This window comes from Dermochelys coriacea, chromosome 11 (assembly GCF_009764565.3).
Source record: "Dermochelys coriacea isolate rDerCor1 chromosome 11, rDerCor1.pri.v4, whole genome shotgun sequence".
In the NCBI taxonomy this organism is placed as follows: Eukaryota; Metazoa; Chordata; order Testudines; family Dermochelyidae; genus Dermochelys; species Dermochelys coriacea.
The window spans coordinates 2,081,054-2,105,214 of NC_050078.2; the positions used below are offsets into that span (position 1 = coordinate 2,081,054).

The 24,161-nt window shown below is 58.0% G+C and overlaps 1 protein-coding gene across 2 annotated transcripts; it reads left to right on the forward strand.

Moving 5' to 3' along the window:
• The first annotated feature begins 370 nt into the window (after positions 1-370).
• Positions 371-18,388, forward strand: LOC119863469 (sterol 26-hydroxylase, mitochondrial). Of its 2 annotated transcripts, XM_038421990.2 has the most exons (9): positions 371-645; positions 10,079-10,269; positions 11,493-11,692; positions 11,896-12,093; positions 14,257-14,417; positions 15,195-15,361; positions 15,855-15,936; positions 16,531-16,731; positions 17,130-18,388. In XM_038421990.2, the coding sequence occupies exons 1-9, from the start codon at positions 400-402 to the stop codon at positions 17,253-17,255; spliced, it is 1,572 nt and encodes a 523-aa protein (XP_038277918.1). In that variant the 5' UTR covers positions 371-399; the 3' UTR covers positions 17,256-18,388. The 2 variants fall into 2 exon arrangements, with proteins under 2 accessions (XP_038277918.1, XP_043360718.1); XM_043504783.1 differs by lacking the exon at positions 16,531-16,731.
• Positions 18,389-24,161: the final 5,773 nt, after the last annotated feature.

The following is a 24,161-nucleotide window of genomic DNA, read 5'->3' on the forward strand; positions in this document are numbered from 1 at the left end:
CTCCTCGCTGCCCCCTCCTGCCCCCCTCCAGATCCCCTCCTGCCCCCCCGCTGCCCCCTCCAGATCCCCTCCTGCCTCACCCCTTCTTCCCCCACCAAATTCCTCCCTGCTGCCCCCTCCGGATCTCCTCCTGCCCCTCTTTCCTCCCCCACCTACTCCCTCCACTTGCCCCCTAGTCCCACCAACCCCTTCCTGCCCCCCTCCAGATCCCCTTCTGCACCCCCCCCGGCTGCCACCTCCTGATCCCCACTTGCCCCCCTCCCCGCTGCCTCCTCCTGCCCCCTCCAGATCCCCTCTCCAGATCCCCTCCTCCTCCAGCCCCCGGGGTGGGACTCGCGCCTCGGCCCCGCCCCGGGTGCCGGTTCCGCCCCGTGCCGCCGCGGCTGGGGCAGTGGGGCCATGGCGGGGCCGGGCGGCGGGCGCCGCGCTGCGGGGCTCTCCCTGCGACACTGGCTGCAGCCGCTGGCCGGGGCGCCGCGCTCGGAGCCGGCCCGGAGGGGCCGAGCCAGCGCGGCCGGAGCAGCCGCTGCGCAGCCGGGCGAGCGGCGGCTGAAGGGCCCCGAGGAGCTGCCGGGGCCGGGGCCGCTCCGCTCCCTCTACTGGATCTTAGTGCGCGGCTACCTGCTGCACACGCACCAGCTGCAGGTGCGGGCCGGGGGGCTGGGTACAGGGGGTGGGCACCTAGGAGTGGGGCGGCAGGGTGCAGACTATTAGGGGGCTGAGCATTGTGCCCTGTGGGGCTGGGCACTTGGCGTTGGGGTTCTAGCAATGGACGGGGACCGTGGGCGACAGCGCCAGGCCTTTGGGCCCATGGGGCATTCTGCCTTCAGGGTGAGGCTTGTCTGGGCACCAGACACGGGGTCCTCGGGGGCTGGATCCAGTCTGTCAGATTAACTTCTCCAGGGCCGTCCCAAACCTCTCCGTCCCCGTGCCCGATGCCTTCTCCACCCAGCCGCCTCTGCCCGAAACACCGAGCAGCGAGCCTTTCGAAACCAAAGCAAACCAATCCCTGGGGGCATGGCGCTCCCCGTGGGACAGGATGAGAGAGAGGAAGAGCCACAGGTGCCAGTCATGTCCCTGGATGCGGGGTTAGAAGAGACCCAGGTATTGCAGTGATGGGGGTGGGTAAGAACCTGTCTCGGACAAAAAGAAAAGGAGAACTTGTGGCACCTTAGAGACTAACAAATTTATTTGAGCATAAGCTTTCATGCATCCGATGACGTGAGCTGTAGCTCACGAAAGCTTATGCTCAAATAAATTTGTTAGTCTCTAAGGTGCCACAAGTCCTCCTATGCAGGAAAGGGGGATGTTTGGGGGTGTAGGTGAAAAGAAGGGGCCAAACCCCAGGGAAGGGCGAGCAGAGGTTCCCACTCTCCCTGTGGTACTTATGTGGCCCCATCACGGCAGTATTTGAGCACCTCACAAGGTCTAACCTATTTCTCCTCCCAGCCCCTCGGTGAGGTCAAGAAGAGCTGCCTGGTCTCCCCATTGCACAGAGAGGCACTGAGGCACACACAGACTGAAGGCCAGATTTTCAAAGGTATTTAGGCACCTCGTGGGATTTTCAAATGGGCCTAGAAGGCTCGGTGCTTTGTAACCCTCACTGGATGTCCAGCTGCATCTTTGGGTGCCTAAAAACCTTTGAAGCTCTGTCCCTAAGGCACTGGTCTGAGGTCAGACAGGAAGTCCATGGGGGAGTAGAACCCAGGTCTCTCAGGGCTAGCTCCCTACCCATTGCACTAGCCACCCTCTCTGCTGCATGCTGCACAAAGGAGGACTCTGATAGATGGGAACAAAACCAAGGTGGCCAGTTCTCTGAGACTCCAGCAATTGGTCCCAGGCAATTGAGAAGGATGCCCTGGTTGACAGCATGAAAAGCAGCACAGTGGTCAGGAAGGATGAAGAAAGAAAGAGAATGAGAGTCAGATGAGAGGGGAGCACTTAACCGCCAAGGGGGGCAGGTTCTGCCCCAGGCTGGTTGTACAGCAATGCCTGCTGGGCGATTTTAGATTTTACCTGAAAACTATTTTGTCATTTTTTTGTTCTGAGCTTGAGAAAAGGAAGGAATGAGAAAGTGTCTGAGTATCAGATGTTTTTATGCCTCAAATTCTTAGGGTTTCAGCTGTATTCAGACCAATTCCAGAACAAAGAACAGAAATTGCATCCAGAGTCCATAAAGTCGATGATTATTGTCATGATTTGTGTTATTCACTGGGCACCATCTGTGTGCTCAGCACTGTTCAGAATAGGCCAGACAATGTAGTTCCTGAGCGGATGTGGAGCCCTGGATAAGATTGCTCAAATATTTACGATGAAGTGTAGAGTTATTTACCACACGTTAGGACATGCTCACTGTGACGTTATAGTTGTGAATGGACAGAAGTTTGACAATAGAAGTTTTACTTGATTAAGGATTAGATTTAACACTCCCACTTTCTTTCAAGAGGAAGAGCTGCCTAGAGCACCTGGGCCTGTTTGTTTTCCTTTCCTGCCTGCAGTGGCCCTGACATACCTCAGAAGTCTCCATTTTTTCCTCAATTTTAAAATGTGGAATTTTCTTGGTGTTTGGTTTTAAATATTCTCCTGTGAGAACTGCAACTCAGTCACTGGAGTGCTGTGTTTTCATAGATTCATAGATACTAAGGTCAGAAGGGACCATTCTGATCATCTAGTCCGACCTCCTGCACAACGCAGGCCACAGAATCTCACCCACCCACTCCTACGAAAAACCTCACCTATGTCTGAGCTATTGAAGTCCTTTAAATTGTGGTTTAAAGACTTCAAGGAGCAGAGAATCCTCCCTCAAGTGACCCGTGCCCCATGCTACAGAGGAAGGAGAAAAACCTCAAGGGCCTCTTCCAATCTGCCCTGGAGGAAAATTCCTTCCCGACCCCAGGGAAACTCTGCAGCCAACATGGCTTAGCCATGCTCAGGCTTTGCCATGCAGCTGATTGCCTTGGGTGGTTTCTGTTGTCTCCAGCTCTCCTGCTCTATGAAGGAACTTAATTGCTCCTTGCATTTTTCCCAAAAGAAGGGTGGTTCGCACGGCCAGTGGCTTTAACCAGGCTGCCACGATACCTGTCAGCATGAGTAGAATTGTCTGGGAGGAGGATCTGAAAGAAGCTGGGTTATGGGGCATAGCAGCAAGCCTTTACCTTACAGTGACTCATTCCAGAACTTTGCTGACTTCATCTGTGATGCAAGACTCCATTGACAAAGAAGGGTTCCAGATGGGCTGTTAAATGACGCAGAGGGAGGTAGAAGGAGCGGCCAAAGGGGCGAAAATGGATGAGGGCAGTTTGGGTGAGGGTCGGGCCATCTCTTTGTGTGTGTGTGTGTGTGTGTATATATATATATATATATATATATATATATATATATATATATATATATATATATATATATATATATATTTGGGGAGCTATAGACAGAGGCAGAGATAAAGGGGAAAATGTGTTTGTTCAGCACTGAGATTCTCCAGGAGGAGAAATGGCAGTGACTGGGGGGAGGGCATGATTCACTCCCAGACAGGAAACTCCTCAAACGCTAGAATAGAAACATGAGCATGATCCTCCCTCAATCTCCTCAAATCTTTCTCTCCGCCCATTGTCTCTTCCTTCTTTCCTAGAAACATCAGAACAGATCAGTCCAGGATTACTCCCTTCCCCACCACACTGAATCAAACCAGTGGGCCCACCTAGCCTGATATCCCTCTTTGTTGCCACCTAAGATCACCCCACTGGGGGTAAGCTAGCCCAATATTCCCCCATCCCTTTTCCCAGCAGCCCCAGTTCAGACCCATGGAGCAATCTAGCCGGACTATCTAACCGGGTGTCAAGAAGACAGTGTGAGGGGATTTGAGAGCCTTCTGGAAAGTCACTAGCCTTTAAACAGAAGTAAAAGCAGTGTTGCCAACTCTCATGACTTTCTCATGAGTCTCATGATGATTGTTTTCCTTAAAGTCCCAGCTGATGGAGTCAGGTGGATATGTGATGATTTCAGCCATCATTCTTAAAGAAAAATGAAGTGTCTAGCCCTTGTGGCTGTGGAGAAAGCTTCAAAATGTGACCCCCTAGTGCACCCTTAAGGCTCAAAAAGCAGAAGGCAAATAAAAAGAACACCAAATCTATTATTTTATGTAATCTCATGATTTTAAAGCCAATCTCATGGTTTTCTGTTTGCCTGATTCATGATTTTTAAACATTTGGGGTTGGCAGAACTATGAAAGTGACTTGAAAGCGTCAGTTTCACTCCCATTTAAATTCAGTTTCTATCTAGCCAATAATTTGTAGTGCGGTAACACCCCTCAGGCAGGTGCAGTATAAACTCACGGGGCCTTACCCTCATAGGATGTTTCCAAAAGTTAAATGATCTATTCAAAGCTTGGTGAACTGAAAAGAAGAGATAGAAAGTCATCGAGATTTTTCTACAAGTATTTCAATTCTTGTATTCAAGAGTAAGAATATACATTACAATTTTAAATCTAACCAATGTTCCTTAAGTGATTTGACGCAAGATGTCAGAACATGTTAGTATTAGAGCTGAGAGGGTCTAATATTTAATTTTCTTTCTTTGTATAGGAATTAGATACAGTGCCCCTGTCAGCTCATTTCTAAGTTATCTGCAAAAAAAACCTTTAGAGTTTTCAGATGCCCAAGTAGCCCCTGGAATCACAATTAAAGTTGCCCCCTCCCCCCCCAATCTGAAATGGTGCCCCTGTCCTCAATCTAGCAGAAAAAGGTCTAACAAGACCCAATGACTGGAGGATGAAGCTTGACAAATTCAGACTGAAAATAATAAGCAACTTTTTGAGAGTGAAGGTAATTAACATTTGGAACAAGGTACCAAGGGGTGTGGTGGATTCTCCATTACAGGCAATTTTAAAATCAGGACTGGATGTTTCTAAAGCATCTGCTGTAATTCAAACAGGAATTAATTCAGGGAATTTCTGGGCTCGGGTTAGACTGGAGGTCAGATTAGCTGATCACAACGATCCCTTCTGGCCTTGGGATCTATGAAGTGTGTCCAGGATTTCCTGCTCTCAGTTCAAAGAGAAATCGGGTTCAGGTTCTGCTCTGTGTCCAGTCACCCTGGGCAACCCAAATACCCAGCAGGAGAGAAAGTCACCTCTCCTTCTCGGGGCACCTTGGAATATTTAGAAGCTGCTAAAGTCCTCCTCACTTAAATGCGCACCTGAGCAGGGGGCTATTTCTCACAGAGAGGAACTGGGGGGAAGGGGATGAAGGAGGAGTGTCTTGTGTCTCTTTAGCCAGTCAGTCTGTGCTCTGTGCCTCAGTTTCCCTATCTGTAGTGTGGGATGGTATAAATGGCTATTGACTGACTCCCCTTCAAAATGAAATGGCCGAGCCCATGCTGTTATGAACTCTGTGCTCTGCTGAATGCCAAAGCCCTGACAGGCTGTCCCTGTCTCTGCCTGGGTAATTGTAGCCTAGGAGCATGTGGACAAGAGCAGCTCCAGGGCCTCTCGTTCACAAACACAGTCTGTGCCAATCCTCGGTTTCCCCAGGGAGCATGTGATGCCGGGGACAGTGGGAGGTGCTGGGGAATCCAGGTGTTTGTTTTCCTCTTGAAACAAAAAGACCTCATAAATCAACAAAAGAAGCAGTCGGACTCATTTGGCAGGCACAGGCAACACTGACAGCTAGCAGCCGGCAATGTCCTTGAAAACCGGACTGGTGTGATGAAGTTGTTCGTTATCTGAGGAGCTGATTGTCTCCTGGGTTGCAGCTAGCTATTCAGTGGACAGAGACAAGGCGGCTGGGACAACCTTCATTTTGCATTTCCAGATGTCCCCATGTGTGCTGCTATTTTAAAGTGAAACGCTCACTTTGCATTTCATAGAGTCATAGACCCATAGGGTTAGAGGGGACCGCAAGGGTCAGCTAGTCCAGTGGCTTTCCAGATACTGTACCCCTTTCCGGAGGCTGATTTGTCTTGTGTACCCCCAGGTTTCACCTCATGTAAAAACTACCTGCTTACTTCTGTATTTTTGTGTCTGATTTTGTATCACAGCACACTGTTCCTGAAAAATTGCTGACTTGCTCATTTTTACCATATAATTATAAATCAATTGGAATATAAACATTGTACTTACATTTCAGTATGTAATATCTAGAGCATTAATAACAAGTCATTGTCTGTATGAAATTTTAGTTTGTCCTGACTTCACCAGTGCTTTTTATGTAGCCTGTTGTAAAACTAGACAAATCTCTAGATGAGTTGATGTACTTCCTGGAAGACCTCTGCATACCCCAGGGGGACTCGTACCCCTGGTTGAGAACCCTGCTCTAGCCTAGCCCCCTGCCAAGATGCAGGATTTGGTGGTATCTTTCCAGGCTTTCCAAAAGGGAGGGGGTCTGAGTGTGTGAGAGAAAGAGCTTAAAAAGGGAATGTTCTTTTCAAACACTTTCAAAACTCATTAGTGGTTGATGTGGTCAAAACCTTAACTGCAGTGTAACAAAGTTTTTTGCTTGGGAATTTCCTTAGTTGTATTTTTTAATAAGATCGTAAGACTGGCCAGACTGGGTCAAACTAATGGTCCACCTAGCCCAGTATCCTTTCTTCCGAGAGTGGTCAATACCAGGTGCTTCCTTGATCAGAACAGGGTGATTATCGGGTGATCCATCCCCCTGTCGTCCCGTCCCAGCTTCTGCCAGTCAGAAGTTTAAGGATGCCCAGAGGGTGGGGTTGCCTCCCTGGCCACCATAGCCATTGGTGGACCTATCCTCCTTATCTAACTCTTGTGGATTTTTCTAACCCAATTATAATTTTGGCCTTCACAACATCCCCTGGCAAAGCCAGGAGCCCTTAAGAGGTTGGGTGCATTTCTACAGGATATACAGCTGGAGGTATAAATAGAGAGCAATTAGTTACTAAGTTATAAAACTCTGGCACGAGACCTTGACATTTCTGGCCATCCCAATTGCTTTGTTGAGAATAAGCAACACAATGAGACCATGCAAACTGTAATGAGCAGGCACCGGCTTTACACTGTTGGCCTCCTGTGTGGCTTTCAGCCAAGCAGATATTCTACATGTTGTTTGTCAAAGTGAAATATTACTCTTCCCAGCAATTCCCCTTTCGGCTGAATTCACTGATGTTGCTAGGTTGCTTTTCAAGTTTGAACTTAATGGTGAAATTCCTTTGAACAGGGCTTAGCACAGAGGGTGATTCTATAGGTTAAATAGACCCTACTCATTAAGCATCCAGTCCTGCAAATCTTTGCTCAGTCAGGGAGTCCTCCCTCATGCAAGAAATCCAATAGCCACGCTGGTGAGTAAGGACTGCTCCCCACTGGAAATGCAGATGTACACCCCATGGGCCTTAGTGTGTTTGCTGTCCAGTCCTTGGGGAGAGGAACGTGTGATCAGCGACTAGGTTACTAAAACCAGCAAGTGAAAACCCATCTGAATGTTATCAAGGTGGGGAAACGTAACTGATGGTGAATGGCAAACTCGTATGCACGCGTCTAGGCCAATGACCGTCTTCCTTTCACTCCTGTGACTTGGCTGTAGGATTATTGTTCTGTGCATTTGCAAGATGCCCATCCTGGCTTCTCCCTAGAAAAAGGAACCAGGGCTAGTATAGCCAGAGCCAGGGGAACCATTCTGCATTGGAGCCCTGACATGAGAGGCCGGTTTTTGGAATATGTTGCAACTTTGCTTTATTCTGATGAAGCAGCGATAACAGACGGTTGTGCCATACCTGCCAAGGGAATGGACATGCCCTGCTGTGCCAGCGGCGTCCTGGTCGCAGCCTGCCAGTCAGGTTTCCAAATAAGGCTTCGTTCTCCTGCAAAGGAATCAGCCAAGAGGGGAAATGCCCTTTATCTATGCTTTGCACACTGTTGTGTATTTTTATCCTTTTACTCGCGTAGGCCTCGATCCTGTAGTAGGCTCAGGGGGCCACATGCATAGGATCGGGGCCTTAGAACCTATGTGATATTGTCAGGGATTGTGGGCCAGATCCTCAAAGGTATTTAGGAACCTGACTCCCACTGAAACCCATGTTTCCCTGCTTCAGTCTCAACCATAATGAACTGTAGTGTGACACAGGCACTGCCACACTGGCTCAGACCCCACATCCATCTAGTTACGGGCCCCATCTCCGACAGTGTTCAGAGCAAGGTTCCAGAACCCCCTAGTGTTACATCTGGAATAACCTGCCTGGACCCAGCTCAGTCAGAGGTTGACTCGGGGCTTGATTCAGGAGGATCTCTGTCGGATCCTGCCAGGCATCACTGGGGACGTGCTCATTGCCTGGAGAAGAGTCTCCCATCCATTCAGAAGTCCTGCCAAGCTCTCTGCCTCTGTGGTGGCTAGTGGCAGTGAGCACACAGCCCTGTTCCACCTGGCATGGCAAGAGTTTTCCTAACTGATCTGAGATGGTGAATGTTCCTTGTTCTTCTGTTCCGAGGGAGTGTCCACAGCAGCACCTGATCTGCCTCCTCACTCCCCTTCATTACTTCATACGCCTCTGTCCAGTCTCCTCTTACTCCCCCCTCCAGGTGAACTCTCCCAACTGTTCCAGTCTCTCTCTCTCTCTCTCTCTCCCCACCCCCCCGCAGAAATCTCTTCGTCCCACTAATCACTTTGGCTCTTTCTCTCTGTTCTCTGCTGTGGTTTTCTCTGCGATGCAATGCACACAGTGTCCAGGTGAGGCTGCCCTGCTGGTTTAGATAATGGAACAAGAGAATTCACCATAATTATTCCCCTCCCATTCCTTATGCAGCTGAACAGCTTGGTTGCTTCTTTGAGCGCAGCTGTGCATTGAGCAGAGGACTCCATCGCATGGTCTACAGTGATGCCCAGGTCCTTTTCATGAGTCGATACAGTTCATTTAGACCCCATGCGGTGTGTGAGTCATTTACTTTTCCCCCTGCGGGTGCAGGACTTTGCATTAATTTCATCTGCTGTCATCTTTTCCATTCACCCAACTTAGTCAGCTCTCTCTGCTCCTGACTCACCTGAATAACTGTGTCATCTTCCAATTGTGCTACCTCATTATTCCGCCCACTCCCCCACCCTGCTGTGCAGATTGTTAAGAAATATATTAACCTGGGATTTAGGGCAGAGCCTGATGGGTACCACCGGTACCCTGGGGCCGTGGTGGAAATGGACCATTTCATGCTGTACTTTGCTCTCTGACTCTTGGCCTGTTTTTGTGCTACAACAATACTTCGCCTCTCACCCCAGGACAATTTCCCTTCTTTTGTAGCTACTCGTATGGGACCTTGTCAAAGGTCTTTTGAAATCTAGATATAGTGTGTCACCTGGTCTCTTTTACCTGCTCCTTTTTAGTCACGGCCAAAATTCCAAGAGATTGGTGAGGTGCAGCTTGGCTTTGCAGAGCCAGGCCGGGCAGAGTCTCTCCACGCAGGATCTGCCGGTGTTTTGTTGTTTTGTGTTTAATTCTCCTTTCAGCCAATGTGCCAGATATAAATTGGAATTCCCTGAATCGCCCCCAGTGTCTTTTTAAAATATAGATACAGCGTTTGCTGCTTTCCAATTCTCCAGGACCATGGCCCTTTTTGGTGAGAGATTGTGTGGTTTTGCTAGCAGTTTAGCCCATTCTCTTAGAGCTCCTTTAAATCCCTTGGATGGACCATCTAGGCGTGGTGCCAGGTGACTTGTGCCAGCCCCCCTTCTCCTGTCACCTCAGTCTCTGAGAGCGCCTGGGCATTGTTACCAGAAAAGGGCAGATTCAGCGTAGGACTCTCCCAGCATCCACCGGGGTGGACTCTGATGTTCTCGCTGGTAACATTCAGATATGCTGCCCCACTCCCAATACGAAATGCAACCGCTCAGGAAGGGAAGTAGCCCAGTGCCCAGGGACACTGAATTTTACCATGGGCTGCAGGGAGGTTTCTGGCTGGCCCGCTGGAGCATGGGGAGATAAAGCCCTCTGCTCCCCGACCATCACAGTGGTGTCTGGTCACTATCGTCCTGTGGCGGGTTGGAAGTGGCAGCCCAGCAATGCAAGGCTACATACCCCACTCCCAATCCTCCATGGGGGGCTGGCGTGCCAGTCGGGGCCAACCTGCTGTGGTGAATTGCAGGTGAAGTTCCGGAAGCTTTATGGCCCCATGTGGAAATCCACCTTTGGGAAGTACAAGAACGTGAACATTGGGAGCCCGGAGATCCTGGAGCAGCTGCTGAGGCAGGAGGAGAAATACCCTGTGAGAAGCGACATGACCCTGTGGAAGGAGCATCGGGATACCAGGCAGCTTTCGTACGGCCTGTTCACCGAGTGAGTCCAATGATCAAAGCTTTAGCCGTCATGACGGCGTCCCTGAGCGCTGCTGCAATGCAAACATCATATGGGCTCCCAGATCAATACGAGGCTGGAGTCCCGAGCAGCTGGGTACAATACAATGGCCTGCAATATGCAGGAGGGGAGACTACTTGATCTAACGGTCTCTTCGGACCCTCTAGGCCTGTGTTTCTCCACGACCGTCCGTGGACCAGTGCTAGTCCCTGAGATCTCCCTGGCACAGTTGAGGAAGGCAGCAAGCCTGGTATGAAAAAGGCTGAGAAACACCGCTCTAGGAAACTGAGCTATTCCCTTGTGTGCTAGCGAGAGTAATGTCCTTGAGCGGGCGGCTGACTGGCGGTTCTGGTATCCGGGCAGCTTTGCATTTGGACTCCTGCCTTCGCTCCGTCCCGAAGGCTTGCCACAGCCTGCCAAAGCCATACAGAGAATCAAGGCAAGGTGTGCAAGAGACGGGCAGGCTTAATGGGTCAAGGCTGACCTGGTTTTCCCCACGTGTGTCATTTCTAACACGTGTTGCTTCTAAATGGTTGATCAGACAGCACTGGGGTGAAGTCGAGGATTGGGCAGAAAGGTTTTGGTGCCAGGGAAAGGTGGGAGCTTCTGCTGAAATTCTCATCACAGATCATTTCCGGTGATGCAGGCTGGGTCCCACTAGCGACCGAGGCCCCTAGCCGAGGACCCCCGACGGGGTCAGACCGGTGTTGCAGGCAGCAGGGAGGTGGAGGGACAGAGGCACTGGGGTTTGCCCAGGACCCCATCCCTCCAGTGGGCACTTCTGGAATTACCAGCCCGTGGGATGTTTTCCTCCATGCCCAAGAGTCCATGGTTGGCTGATGCTCTGGAGCAGGGGGTTTAGCACCCTAGTACAATTGTACCTCTCTCCTGGCGCTGGGGGGGGCACCTGGCAGAGTCTCTCCGGATGCAGGGCCAGCTCTTGGGGCTAGGTGGGCCCGGTGCCACCATTTGGCTGTTGCTTGGGGCAGCTGGATGAGGAGCGGGGGGCCCGCATGGGCACAGCTGGAATTGGACAGGGGGGAGGAAAAGTGAACCCCGGTGTTACGGGAGAGTTCCCGGCCTTCCCTTCATCTCTTGGCTCGTCCCTGCCAGCCCCCACGTGCACGGGGGGGTGGCTCGGTGTCCCGCTCCCAGCTGCCCCTCGGCGTGGGCGAGCGCTGAGCCGTCTTCTGCCTCCCCCGCAGGGAAGGGGAACGCTGGTACCGCCTGCGTCAGGTCCTCAACCAGCGGATGCTCAAGCCGTCGGAGGCCATGCTGTACACGGGGGCCATCAACGAGGTGGTGTCGGACCTGATAGTCCGGCTGCAGGTGGAGAGGGCGGGGAGCCCCTCGGGGGTCCTGGTGGGGGACGTGAACAACCTGCTCTACAGATTCGCCCTGGAAGGTAGGTGGCAGGGGGGCGGCTCGGGGGGGTCAGGGGGCCCTGTGGGCCATTGCACGCTTTCCCCCTAGTGCGTCCAGACGGACCTACTGCAGCCCTGCGCTGCTTCCCTGGAGTCCCCTTCCCCCAGGGGGGCCCTCAGATCACCCCCAGGCCCTGTCAGTGTTCAGGGCCCCTACCAGCCCCTCTCCTCTCCTTCCCGCCAGGCATCTCCTACATCCTCTTCGAGACCCGCATCTGGTGCCTGGAGCAGGAGATCCCTGTGGAGACGCAGCGCTTCATTGACGCCATCGGCCTCATGCTGAAGAACTCCGTCTTCACCAACATCCTGCCCGAGTGGAGCCGGGAGCTGCTGCCCTTCTGGAACCGCTACCTGGAGAACTGGGACATCATCTTCGCCTTCGGTCTGTACCCTGGGTTGGCAGCCGGGGTCAGACTCAACCCTGGCATCGCTGGGATGGTACCCAGGGCTGGGAGCCAGGACGCTACCCCCTGCCCTTCGCGGGGAGCAGTTTTACCTGCTGCAGCTCAGCTCCCTGAAACTAAGCCTTGGCTTCCAGATCTCCCAGCCCTTGCCCTCTGTGGCAGGCTAGTGACGGACACCCCCCCACCCCCGGGGCCCCTCGGTAATAGCCAGCCCCTGGCACTGGGGCAAGCTGTCTGCAGACAGACAGGGTCCACGCTGCTGGATGGGCCCCACCCAGGATTGCGTCCTTTTACCAGCCCGGACACTGAAGCATATTTATAGTGGAACAACTGGACGTTGATTAGCAAAGGCGACGTGAGTGCAGCTAAGAAATGGAAACGGAACAGGTTCTGGGGGTAAATCACAGGGGTCTGGATCTACACTGGGTCCTGTTCCTATATAGCAAAGCAGGTTTTGACAGAGCTGCTAGATTTCAGTCGTAGCCAGGATCCGAGTTCCCAGCCCTCGCCTACAAGGGACGTCTACGCTGCAGGGGGGCACCTGTGGCTGGCCCAGGCCAGCTCACTCGGGCTCACAGGGCTCAGGCTAAGGGGCTGTTTAGACTTCTGGGCTCCTGGACCCTGCAAAGTGGGAGGGTCCCAGAGGTCGGGTTGCAGGCCAAGCCCGGGGATCCACACTGCAATGAAACAGCCCCGCAGCCCAAGTTGGCTGGCACAGGCCAGCCATGGGTTTTGAATTGCCGTTTAGACGTACTTCCAGGGGTTTCCTCTTTGATTGGATAAACCAGGGTCCTTCTGCATTTCTTAGATAGGCCCGTCAGCCTCTGCAATGCACCCACAGCTACAACGACTCCCCCCTGGTTTCTTGTTCCGCAGCACTCCAACATTGGGTTCACCTCTCCCCCACCACCACTGCTTTTCCCTGTTGACTTCCCATGTAAATGGGGCTTCACTTTGCAATGATGAATTGCCCTCCGAGCTGGGGCAGAGGAGCGGACGGGCATTGGTGTGTCCACGCTGCCGTGTGCCAGACTGGGGAAGAAAATTTCCGTCTGAGCACACGGCTCCGTAGATAGCAGGAGTGTGCCCATTTTGCAGCGATGTTAGCGACCTGCGTGTCCTCGGCTTTCTTCCGCTACCTCACCGGGCGCTTGCGGGGTGAGCGCTGGGAGAGCGGTGGGTTGGCTGGAGCGGGTTTGTCAGGCCTGGTAGGAGTTGCTGACATGGAGCCTTTGGCCTTGAGGGGTCCCAGGAAGCCAGAGCGAATTCTGCTGCTTCGGGGTCTCTGCTCACCCCTCTTCCTGGGGCCGAGGGCTGCCAGGATACCGGCTGCAGCTCAGATGTGTGGCACAACAATTCGCACAGGGAGACTGATCTGTTCCGTGGTGCACGGCCCAGGTCCCCTGTCCCCGCCCCCCCATCACAGTCAGTCCTGGGGGGCAACAAGGATCCACTCAATCCCATCGAGCTAAGGCAGGGCTTGCGTCAATCCTGCTCTGGGCTTGGTGCCCTCCCTGCCTGGCTCCATCCGCAGTCAGGGAGCCCCTCAGGTACCCACTGGCAGAGGTGTGGCCGCATGGAGAGTGAAATCTCCCAGCCAGCCCCTGCAATGAATACCTGGCCCATCCCTTTGAGGGAGGGACTCCATGATCCCCCTATCCCCCAGTCTCTGGTGCTATAGCCCTGGGCTGGACTGGGAGTCATCCAGACCCACCCTTGATGGTGGATCGCCTGGCCCTGCCTGGCAGGGAGATGCTCTGCGCATGAGTCCACATCTCTTGGCACGCGTGGGAGGGGGCAGTCTGGGGAGCCCTGTTCCCTTGGGGGAGAGGTATGCCCATCAGGGGTGCTCCCATGTTACGGGTCCCTGTGGGATCCAGCCAGAGACCACGGAGGCGGCTGGGCAGGGTCTGGGGCGAGCCCTGTCAGTGAGCTCGCAGCTGGTCAACACCTGGGCTTGTGACCCCCATCGCTTTGTGGGCAGCCCTTGACAGTCCCCAGGCCCCTTCCCCCACCTCCATCTCTGCACGGGATCTAGCTCAACTGGACCCGCTGTGATTCCCCCTCCCCTGTGCGACAGTCCAGCTGCCCCCCACCCCCTGCCGAGGGCCACAACCGCTCTCGTCTCTCTGGCTCTGCAGGCAAGAAGCTGATTGACAGGAAGATGGAGGAGCTGGAGGGGCAGCTGGAGCGAGGCAAGCAGGTGTCGGGCTACCTGAGCTACCTGCTGGCCAGCAGCAGGCTGACGCTGGAGGAGGTGAACGGCAGCGTGGCGGAGCTGCTCCTGGCCGGCGTGGACACGGTAGGGCAGCACGCCGTCCTGCAGCCCTGACACCCGGCCTAAGGGGGTCAGGCCCGGGGGCTGTTTGAATGGGGGGGGCTGTTGCACAAACCCCGTTGTGTAGGGGGTTGCTGAGGAGCTGCTCTGTGTGGGGAGGGAAGGGGTGGGCACCCCAAAGACAGATGTGGTGGGTCCAAAAGGGAGTGCACTGGGGAGCTGTGGGGCCTAGTGGGTAGGGCAGCGGCACGGCCTGGGTTCCATTCCTAGCTTGCCACGGCCTTGCTGGGTGAGTCACGTCCCCTCTGGGCCTCAGTTTCCCCTCTCAGCCTTTTTCTGGTCTATTTAGATGGTGAGCTCTTTAGGGTAGGAGCTGTCCCTGACTGTCTGAGCCACGCCTGGCACAATAGGGACCCTGTGTCCGTAGGGGTCTGGCAGCAGCCGGTGCAGCGGGGCACCCATCTATGTAGGGGTCTGGGCAGCGCCTGGCACGATGGGGGGCCCCCATCTCAGTTGGCATTAGCATAACACAACCAGCTGTGGGGTTTCTGGGCTGGCAGGCCCTGCCATGCAGAGCTGGGTTTATGCTGAGCTCGGAGCTGCCGAAGGCTTTGCTTGTGGGGAGTCCTGCTGCCACTGGCTCTGAGTGGAGCCGTCCACGTGGGGCAGGATGGGGGACTCCTGGGAAGCCACAAGGGGCTGCCCTGTCCATCACAGCCTGCTCCTGCTTTTCCTCCCTGCGGCCTCCCTTGTCTGTGCGGAGCTGCTCCCTCACCCCGTCTCTGCTGTCGTCCCCCCTAGACGTCCAACACCTTGACCTGGGCCCTCTACCATCTGGCCAGGACCCCAGAGACCCAGACCTCCTTGTACCAGGAGGTGAACAGTGTCGTGCCCGGAGATCAGATCCCCAGTGCTGAGGATCTTCCCAAGATGCCGCTGCTTCGGGCCACTATCAAGGAAACGCTCAGGTACGTCCCCGGCTCTCCCCGGGGCCAGGCCCTAGAGGATTCCCCCTTGGCAGAACCCACAGCCTTGTTGGCATCCCTGGGTGGAGCAGACTCATGAAGGGAGGGTGAGGTGGTGGCTGATGGCACCATGCATCTCACTAACTGGCACTTGGCAAACCACACACACACACACACACACACACACACACACACACACACGGTCCCAGGGAGATGGCGCTGCACCCAGCGCTGGTGTGACTCGGAGCCTGGCACTGGACCAAACGGTCCATCAGGGCATTTGCCAGCACAGAAGGATGGGCCAGCGACCAGGGCACCGGCTCCAATTCAGCATCCAGTGTCCTGCTCTCACAGCCGCCCTGTGTCCCTTGGACTCTGTGCCTCAGTTTCCATCTGTGCAATGGGGATAATGGCTCTGCACGGGGGGAGGAGGAGGAGGGGCGTGCCACTTGCCCCATCCCACACCATAGACCCGTCTCTTCTCCCTGCCTGGCAGGCTGTACCCCGTGGTCCCCACCAACGCCAGGGTCGTAGTGGAGAAAGATATCGTCATTGGAGGCTATCACTTCCCGAAGAACGTGAGTGGGGGTCTCTGGTCTGCTTCCCGGCCCCTGGGCCTGAGGCTGTCGCTCCCCAGCCCTGGGGGCCCAGAGAAGGAGCTGGAGGAACTAAATGTGCCATGTGAAGGCAACACAAAGCCAGCTCCCGCTTGGGCACAGCAAACCAGCCCTGCTTGGAAGGGGACCAGCCTAAAGTGGGGGGGGGGAAGCCCAGGGGTGGGCTAGCAGGGGCTGCGGGTCGGGAGTGAGGGGCACCGGCAGAGCTGGTCACCGAGAGCCCAGGGCTGGGCTAGCAGGGGCTGTGGGTTGGGAGTGAGGGGGCACCGGCAGAGCTGTGGGGGGGAAGCCCAGGGGTGGGCTAGCAGGGGCTGTGGGTCGGGAGTGAGGGGCACCGGCAGAGCTGTGTGGGGGAGCCCAGGGCCTAAATGTCCCGAACAAGGGGTGCTGGTAATTAAGCACGCTCCAGGCCCAGATCTAGCCAGTGCCCCCAGCCCTTCCACCCAGGGCTTGGGGCCCTCACTTGCCCGGGGCCGCCAAGAGGAGCGGCATGTTGCCAGGGCCACGGGTTGCCGTGGGGTTGGGTCTCACCTCCGTTGTGTCCGGCTCCATCAGACGCTCTTCGTCCTGGCTCACTACGCGATGGCGCACGACCCGACCAGCTTCCCGGAGCCCGAGCGCTTCCTGCCCCAGCGCTGGCTCCGGGGCCACGGCTCCACCCACCACCCCTTCAGCTCCATCCCCTTCGGCTATGGGGTCCGCAGCTGTTTGGGCCGGCGCATCGCGGAGCTGGAGATGCACCTGGCTCTGGCCAGGGTGAGTGGGGACCCCCGCGGTGCCAGCGGTTGGATGGGGGGATTGGCTCCGGCCCGCGGGACAGGGCGCTCCAAGGGCTGGAGCTGCAGACAGCCCCCCTCACCCCCCCCGGATCAGAGAGACGCGCTTCCCCCCCGCCCCCGGTCTCAGGGATGCTACGTGACTCCATGCCCCAAGAGGGGGAGCTCAGTATCCCCTTGCCCCGCTGGTATCTGAGCCACCATGTAGGAGCCGACTGCCTCAGCCACGGCATGAGCCCCCAGGCGGGGCCTGTGTGCACAACCACTGGGGAGAAAACTCCCGAGCCACCCCGGTGGGCAGACGGGGGCTTAGGCGCTGTGCTGCGGGGAGGGGGCTCTGGGGCACTGAAGAGACGAGATGTCTCCTTCTTCTTGCAGATCATCCGGACATTCGAGCTGCGGCCGGACCCCCGTGGCACGGAGGTGAAGTCGGTCTCCCGCATTGTCCTTGTGCCCAAACAGCCCATCCAGCTGCAGTTCATTGCCCGCCAGCCGGCCCCCTGAGTTCACCCACCCCGCTTTGCTTATCCCAGGGCGCCATCCGAGTCCGCCCCTCGCCTGGGCCTTCTGGGCTAAACGGGTCTGGCCTGGGCCCGGCTCTCTCCCCGTTAGGCCCTGGGGGTGGCAGCTGCCCACGGGTCAGGGTGTAGATGGGATCTCGGCTGGCGGGCAGAGCAGCCGTGTGATCTCAATGTAGCTGGAATCAATGGGCCAAAGGTGTTCCTGCGCCCGGCGCTCTCCAGCCGTCCAGGGTGTGGAACAGGGTCCGTGGGCACAGCCTGGGCCGCCCGGGCACCCTGCCAAATGCCCTAGCCCACCCCACCCCCATTGCTTTGTCTGTCCATTAAGCCTAACTGCCCCCTCACCCATTGTGGTTCGTTCATTTCCGGACCCCCACACTCAGGCTGTGTTCACCAGGCCTGAGCTGCCCCGGCCTGGTGAACACAGTGGGGGTACGTTGGTGGGTCTGGCTATCACCCCAGCTCCCGGGAATGGGTCAGGGCCTCCCGCTGCTTGGGGGGGGGCTGTGGTCCCCTTTAATCATGAAAGCACTGAGCCGGAGGTGCCGCTGCTCCGATCTAAAGAGCAAACTCGGCATCCCCCCCCTCGGTGTCATTGGACCTCCCTGCAGCAGCAGGGACCCGAAGGTCAGCTCGCCCCCCTCGCCCCACCCCAGGGGCTGCCCGTTCCAGGCTGGGCGGTGGGGGGGGGTTGCCCCAATGTGCCCCTGCAGCTCTAGCGCCACCTAGCCCCTCCCCCCCACACCCCTGCAGAGCGACAATCTGTTGCGGGTGCCGCCAGGGGGGACCCATCCAGCTGTGCCAGCCGGTGGAACGGCTGCAGCGGGCTCCATTAACCTCCCTGCCACCGGCCTGCGGCTAATGCACAGGGCTGGGCCCCAGGACTCCTGGGTCCAAACCCCAACGCTGACACTGACTCTCATCCCCTCCGTGGCCCGGAGGCCCTCGGGCAAAGCAGGGACAGCGATGGTGAGCGACCTGCCACGTGCCTGCAAACTCCCAGCTTCCCCGGGGGACTGGGGACTGCGGGTTGGGGGGAGTCAGCGCTGCCCCAGGCGTGCGGGGGGGTCCTGTAGCCCAGCTGAGCAGCAATAAAGCAACATGCGCTTAAGCTCCTGTGGGGCTGTGTTTGAGTGTGATGTGGAGCGAGGGGGGGGCAACTCCTGTTCCCTGGATGGCGAGGGGGGCGACCCCTGTTCCCGGGGGCCAGTGAGCACCAGCCTCGGTGCAGCTGCAGCACCAGGCCAGGGGAAGGGGCAGGGGCCTGATTTGGAGCGTGAGGTCATGCGGGGGGTGGGGGGGGGCGAGAGGTTGGCGTGATGGGGGCAGCTTGGCATGTGGCATGCAGTTCCTGGGCTAGCCTGGGCCCCCAGCCCCAGGGAAGAGCTTTTGTCTTCGCCCCAGGCTCCCCCACTGCAAAGCAACCAGCCCCTTGGCTCGGCCTTCTGCCAGCCTGGGCATTGCTGGCACCTCACCGGGCGGGGGTAGCCCTGAGCCGGCTAGGGGCCCGTGGGCAGTGGGGCCCTGCGTTCGCCAGGCCATGGCTCGCTCCCGAGCAGCATTTCTCTGGCTGGAGAACGAAAGCAGACCAGGGGAGAAGGAAAGTCAGAGGTGCACGCAGCATGGGGGAGCGTGGCCTGGCCCGGCGTGGGGGGGCCCTGACCCAGGCCAGCTGCAGCTGGGGGTTTTCCTCAGCTCTGCCATGGGTTGAGACCCTGGATTCCTTTTCCCAGGAGCCAGGCCCACTCTGTGCCAGCTCGGCCCCATGTGTGCCAGCCCTGGTGCCAGCCAGGCCCCTGATGCTCCTGGACGGAGTCACCCCAAGGGAAGCCTGGCTCCAGCTTAGCCCTGGTCCCAGGGGCTGGCCTGCCCTACTGCCCTTCTTCCCCCCTTCCCCCGGGCATCTGCCCCACGCTACACTGACCAACCCGCCCCACCAGCAGGACAGGGCTTTTCACTCATGGGTGCTCCAGCTGGGGGGAGGATGAGGAGCTGTGAGTTCAACTGTACCACTAGCCCAACCGCCCCTTGGCCAGCCTGGGGGGGCAGCAGGGAGGGGGGTAAAGGCCTAAAGGCCCCCACCCCCGCAGGGTGAGACATCTCCCTCTCCAGAAACCATCCCTGGCCCTTGCCTGCCTTGCCCGTTTCCTCCCTGGTGCTACCCTCAGCTCGCCAGGGAGGGTGACACAGAGCCCCCCTCCCCCCACAGCTGGAAGGCGCCAGCCACCAACACAGCGAGCTGCCCCCAACGTCCGTGGAAAAGGTTCCCCTGGCCAAGATACGGCGCTGAAGGCGAGGCTGGCACTGCCCGCAGCACCCTCTCATCTCCCCCTGGCCAGGCCGTCACCCTGTGGCTGCCCCACTGGCCTGGGATTCCCCAGGGCTCTGGCCCTGCACCACGGCTGGCTGCTGGGAACGCCCCACATTGATGGTCCCCAGCGCCACCTCTTCGCCCCGGGGGATTCTGCGTCCCAGGTGCTGGGCTGGGATCCCGGCAGGCTGGTTTCGGGTCAGTTCAGATTAGCAGGCAATGCTGTGGGGAGGGGCAGCCCTGTCAGTGGTGGCCCATGGTTGTCCCCCCCTTTGGCTAGTGACCCACAGGTCTGGGCTCTCCTGGACTAGTGTGGGTTCTGGGGTGGCTGGTGCCCTCCAGCACAGCTGCCCTAAATAATCACCCAACGCCAGATGCCAGCCTGTTTCCAGCGTGGAGAGCTGCGGGCATGACCCTCTGGCCACTGCGCTATCCAGGGCAAGTCAAGCCCCGGGTGCCCATTCCCCTTGACCCATGTTATGCCATCTCCACGTGGTGCCTTGGCACTGCCAGAGGGCTCAGTGGGGGCACTCACAGCCCGCTACCAAGGGCCAATCTTGGGCATAGCAGCACCCCCAGAGGAGCCCATAACGTCTGGCGTTTGCTCAGGGTTGGCCCTGGGTCAGGGTGTGGGGAGGGGTATTTGCCAGCCGTGGGGCACGATACCCGTGGGTCAATGTGCGGGCGGGCGCCGAGGGCAGAGGGGCAGCAATGAGGAAAGTCAGCCTGATGCCCGGTGCGGGACGATGTTCAGCAGGAGGAGCACTGCCAGCCATGAATAAATACACATAACCCACCAGCAACCCTGTGCTAACAAGCGCCGCCCAGCGCCGAAGTACCCAGCCAGCGTGGGGTGCCCGACAATAACGAGCCAGTGTGGGGAGGGCAGCGTCCAGAAACACCAACAAAGCAGGGTGAGCACAACAGGGCCCCCCAAGCAACCCCACAATAACAAGTTGGGTGGGGCACAACTGAGTGACCCTACAATAACAATCCCCCGCCCTGTGCTGTCTGCCCCACAGCAGAGGGGTTGAAGCCATTGGGTAAAGGGGCAGAGTTTTGTCTCGGTCCTCGGGGGGATTATTTACACCAGCACCAGCGCCGGAGGGAGCTGCCAGGCGGAACCGGAGCTGAGTTGACGGAAGCGCTTTGCCTTGCGAAGCGGCTGGGGGGCCGGGAGGTCTGGGGGGTGGGGGACTTTGCGGGCATCTCCTGTGTCACTTGAGCTTTGCTCTATACGTGACTCCTACCCTGGCCCGGTGGGGCCTGGCTGCTCTTCCCTGGGCCAGGCCCGGCCAGGTGCCAAGCCAAGCGGCCGCCCCGGCACATGCCAGGGGGCAGCTCTGTGTCTATGTCTGCTGGGCTGGGTGGTTGGGGTTCCCCATGTCCTGTCGCTCAGCTCCGGAGAGGGCGCCCCCGAGGCAAAGACAGTCCCAGAAGCGGAGTCACCAGCCAAGCTCTGCCATGGCCTGCCGCATGGCTGTCCTCCCTCGGGCAGAGCCAAGGGGCCACCCAGACAGACATGGCAGCAGCCCTCCCTGGCACCTTCAGAGCGAATGCCGGTTGATGCCTGCAGAAAACCAGGGATGGGGGTTACCAGGATGCAACAGCTGCCTGCCCCCCCAGCTGGCAGGGGACCCGGCCCTGTGCCAGCACAGCCCTGCCACCCGCATCTCCATGCACCCACACCAGGCCTGTTCAGACTTCAGGTTCCAACATGCAACACACCGGCTAGGATTTTGCACTCTGGGACTTGTAACTCCATGGGCTGCCTCCCCCGCCCCAGCTCCGTCAGGGTGTCTCCAAGCCACTGCTGGCCCATAGCCAACAGTGCAAAGGGAGACGCGCGGACACAGTGCATCGCACCCGCAGGCACAGCCCCATCCACCCCAGTGTGCTAGGCTGGGCAAATGCCCCGGCGGGCAGACGGCAGAGCTCAGCCCCGCTCTGCTGCAGAGAGCAGGAGTCACTGGACTAAAGACGTCGGGGAGGCCAGAAACCAGCCGTCCCCTTGGCTACGGCTCCAAACCGGGCAGCGGAATCCGGCCATTTGTCCAAGCCCAGCCCAGCAACGAGCCATCAGCTGGGAACGGCTCCCACCCAGATACCGGCCACCTGCAACCAGGTTAAAACCGGGACCCTCGGGGGGGGACAGGCCCCATGTCCAGTGCCCCCAAGCCATCCCTCCCCCACCCGCCTGGGCCAGTACTGGCCATGTCCCTCCAGCCACAGCCCCTGGCTCCCGTCCTGGCCCCAGAGCTGAGGAGACTGGCTGAAGGTGGGGGGGGCAGTAAGATGGGGACTCAACGGGCCAGAATGAACAAATGCCACCACGGCCATGAGGCCCTAGAGCGCTGCCGCCAGGCAGACAGCAAGGTGGGCACTGAGATAACCAGGACTGTTCTTAATGTTTCCTCTGAATAGTGTGGGGGTGCCTCAGTTTCCCCTAGGCAGATCTTAAATCTCTAGGTGCAGGGGTCTGGAAACAGAGAATGGCCGACACCCTGTTTCCTGGCACCTGATGGCCTGGCCCTTCCCCTGCAAGGTGAGAGCTAAAGGGTTGGAGAACAAAGGAATCCGGTGCCCTCCTGGCCTGGGAAAGGGACAAAGCCCAGAGGAGGAGGGGCTGGAGGGGGTTTCAGTTTGGGGTGGCTGGGGACATGGAGTGAAGTGCAGACGTGGTTGTCTGGCTCACTGCCCCCCAAAATGGACCCAGCTGAGGGGTCCTGTTCTCTGCAAGTTCTGTTTTAGATCATGTCCTGTCGTCTAATAAACCTTCCGTTTTACCGGCTGGCTGAGAGTCCCGTCTGACTGCGGAGTTGGGGGGCAGGACCCTCTGGCTTCCCCAGGACCTCACCTGGGCGGACTGGCTGTGGGAAGTGCACGGAGGGGCAGAGGATGCTGGATGCTCCGAGGTCAGACCCAGGAAGGGGGGAGCCGGGTGAGCTGTGTGTCCTGCAGACAGGCTGCTCCCAGAGAGGAGACTCCCCCAGAGTCCTGCCTGGCTTCATGGGGAGCAGTTCCAGGGCATCGCCTGGGCACGCCATGACAGGTGCGTGCTGGAGGAAAGGCCCCGCAGTGCCCGGGGGAAAGGGGGTGGCCTTGGGCCCCAGGCCTCTCGGAAGCTCTGCCAAGCAGCCTTCTGCAGAGCCACTGTCAAGTGCATTCAGCCCGCGGACGCTACCCCTACCTGTGCCCAGCCAGGCGTGAAAACAAGACAGATACCCAGCGGGGGAGGGGGCTGCAAGGGACCCAGCCATGCCAGCCCCATGGCATGGCACACAGCACCTCTCGGGACACAGATGGCATCGCACGCCAGCCAAGCTCTGCACCAGCCCCGGCCAAATGTCCCACCCTGGCCATGCTGACTTCGAACCCACCCGTCGTTTGGGGGGTCCCCAGGATGTCAGCGGGAAGCCCCGTAGATGCCCCCAGCAGCCGGGTGTCCTGCCTGCTCCCTTTCCCCAGCTCTCTTGGCACCCACTCTGCCCTGGGGGCCCCCAGGCTATGGGGCCAGCCATGCCGAGAGGGAGAGATACAGTGGTTGTGGAGGGGTCTCCTTCTGCTGCTGGCACTGGCAGCTGTGGCTGTTCAGAGGGGGCACAGCCAGGGGGCCGGGGGCAGGGAGGGGAGATCCCCACCTCTGTGCCATCTGTCCCCTCCCCCAGAGTGTTACAGGAACCCAGTGCTGCCCAGCCCCCCTCCCCTGGGACCCCTTCACCCCCAGTCCATTGGGGCACGATGGGGTCACAGCACCCCACACAGCCACTGTCCCAGGGGGCAACCCGCATGCTCCCTGGCCAAGGGATCTCAGTCATCGGGGCCCCATCCCTACCAGAGAGGGCCCCAGTGACCAGGGATCGAGTCCTGCAGAGGGGAAGCTCCAGGCCATCAGTGGGTTCCCCTTGGGGGCCTGGGCTCGGTGACCTCTGACTGCCGAACGCCCGCGGGGCATGGTATGGCAAATACCCCACAGACGGGGGGATCCAAGAAGCCGGGCTTTGCCAGCGATCAAGCTGGGCCGGATCACGGGGGGAGGGCTCCAGGAATCAGTGATCTGCTGTGCCAAGGGGATCCCTGCGCGAACGGGAGCCAGGTGGCTGGCTCTGGATCCAGCCGTCCGTTAGCTGCCACCTGCGCCCCCTGACCCCCCCCTCACAGGAACCACCTCACCCCCGTGGGTGCTTTGCAGGGACGCAGGCGAGAAAGTCACGGATGAAAGGGATGCGGGGGGGGGCTGATTTTGGCATCCCCGCCCCAGCAATGGCAGCTGCGATGTGCACTTAGCTCATATGGCCGGAGCGGGGGCCGATCCCCCACTTGGCACAGGGCTTCTGAGTCCAGGGGAGGCGGGACGGAGCCCTCGACGGTGACCGGACGCGGCACCGTGCGAGGCCAGGCCCTGCTGCCAGAGAGCAATACAGACCTGCAGAGCCAGCCAGGCGGGGGCCCCAGGAGCGTGGCCCGTGGGGGTGGCAAGCGGCAGAGAGGGGGAGGCCGAGGGCTGAGCCTACCTGAGCCGGAGAGAAGCGGAGGAAATGGAGGGTACGAATGGAGAAAGGACGGAGCGTCGCGGGC